This window comes from Alexandromys fortis, unplaced genomic scaffold, assembly GCF_014885135.2.
Source record: "Alexandromys fortis isolate MF-2015 unplaced genomic scaffold, M_Fortis_MF-2015_v1.1 scaffold_72, whole genome shotgun sequence".
Taxonomy (NCBI): domain Eukaryota; kingdom Metazoa; phylum Chordata; class Mammalia; order Rodentia; family Cricetidae; genus Alexandromys; species Alexandromys fortis.
In genome coordinates, this window is record NW_026067969.1 from 5,722,727 (window position 1) to 5,723,679 (window position 953).

General features: G+C 52.9%; 1 protein-coding gene across 1 annotated transcript in view; it reads left to right on the forward strand.

Annotated features, from left to right (window-relative positions):
* Pkn3 (protein kinase N3) overlaps nt 1-953 on the forward strand; it is a 32,930-nt gene that overhangs the window by 22,228 nt on the left and 9,749 nt on the right. The window contains exon 15 of the mRNA XM_050155214.1: nt 318-494. Coding sequence (XP_050011171.1) covers nt 318-494 — 177 coding nt within the window. The remainder of the gene's footprint in view (nt 1-317; nt 495-953) is intronic.

Below are 953 nucleotides of genomic sequence, written 5' to 3' on the forward strand. Positions count from 1 at the left end.
TATGTATACAATATTCTGTCTGTGTGTATGTCTGCAGGCCAGAAGAGGGTACCAGATCTTATTACAGATGGTTGTGAGCCACCATGTGGTTGACTGGGAATTGAACTCAGAACCTTTGGAAGAGCAGGCAATGCTCTTAACCACTGAGCCATCTCTCCAGCCCCTCTAGTTTGCAGGTTTAACCCTTCCCTGTGTGCAAACCACCAGCTTGACTCCTTAGCTCTTTGAGCACCCATCCAGCCAGAGGTGTTGTGTGGGTGGGTGTCAGGGCACAGCCCATGGAGGTTCCATCCCATCCATCCCATCCTCCCTTGCAGCCTGTACTGTGAGAAGCGGATCCTGGAGGCTGTGGGTCGCACAGGGCACCCCTTCCTGCTGTCCCTCCTTGCCTGCTTCCAGACCGCTAGCCACGCCTGCTTTGTTACTGAGTTTGTGCCTGGAGGAGACCTCATGATGCAGATCCACGAGGATGTCTTTCCCGAACCCCAGGCCTGGTGGGTTCCGTGGTTACTTGGCACTTACTCCCTTCGGGTAGGAGGTACCCGGCAGACAAATAGCACAGGGTTCAGGAACCTTGGTGGAGCTCTTCCAGCATGTGGGGATTCCATCTGCATAACTGTGGGTGGGATTTGCCATCACAGTTTTGTAAGATGTTGCAAGGATGAGAGCAAGTGCAGGGTGGCAGCTGGAATGTCAAGTCTCAGATCCTCATTTGATTGTATGTGTGGCTGTGCTTGGCCATGTGCAAGTGAGTACAGGAGCCCTCAGAGGCCAGAAGAGGGCGCTAGAGCTCCTGGAGCTAGAAGGATAGGCAGTTGTGAACCTGATTCTAGGAACCAAATTCAGGTCATCTTCAAGAATAAGGCTCTCGGAGCTGGAGAGATGGCTCAGTGGTTAAGAGCATTGCCTGCTCTTCCAAAGGTCCTGAGTTCAATTCCCGGCAACCACATGGT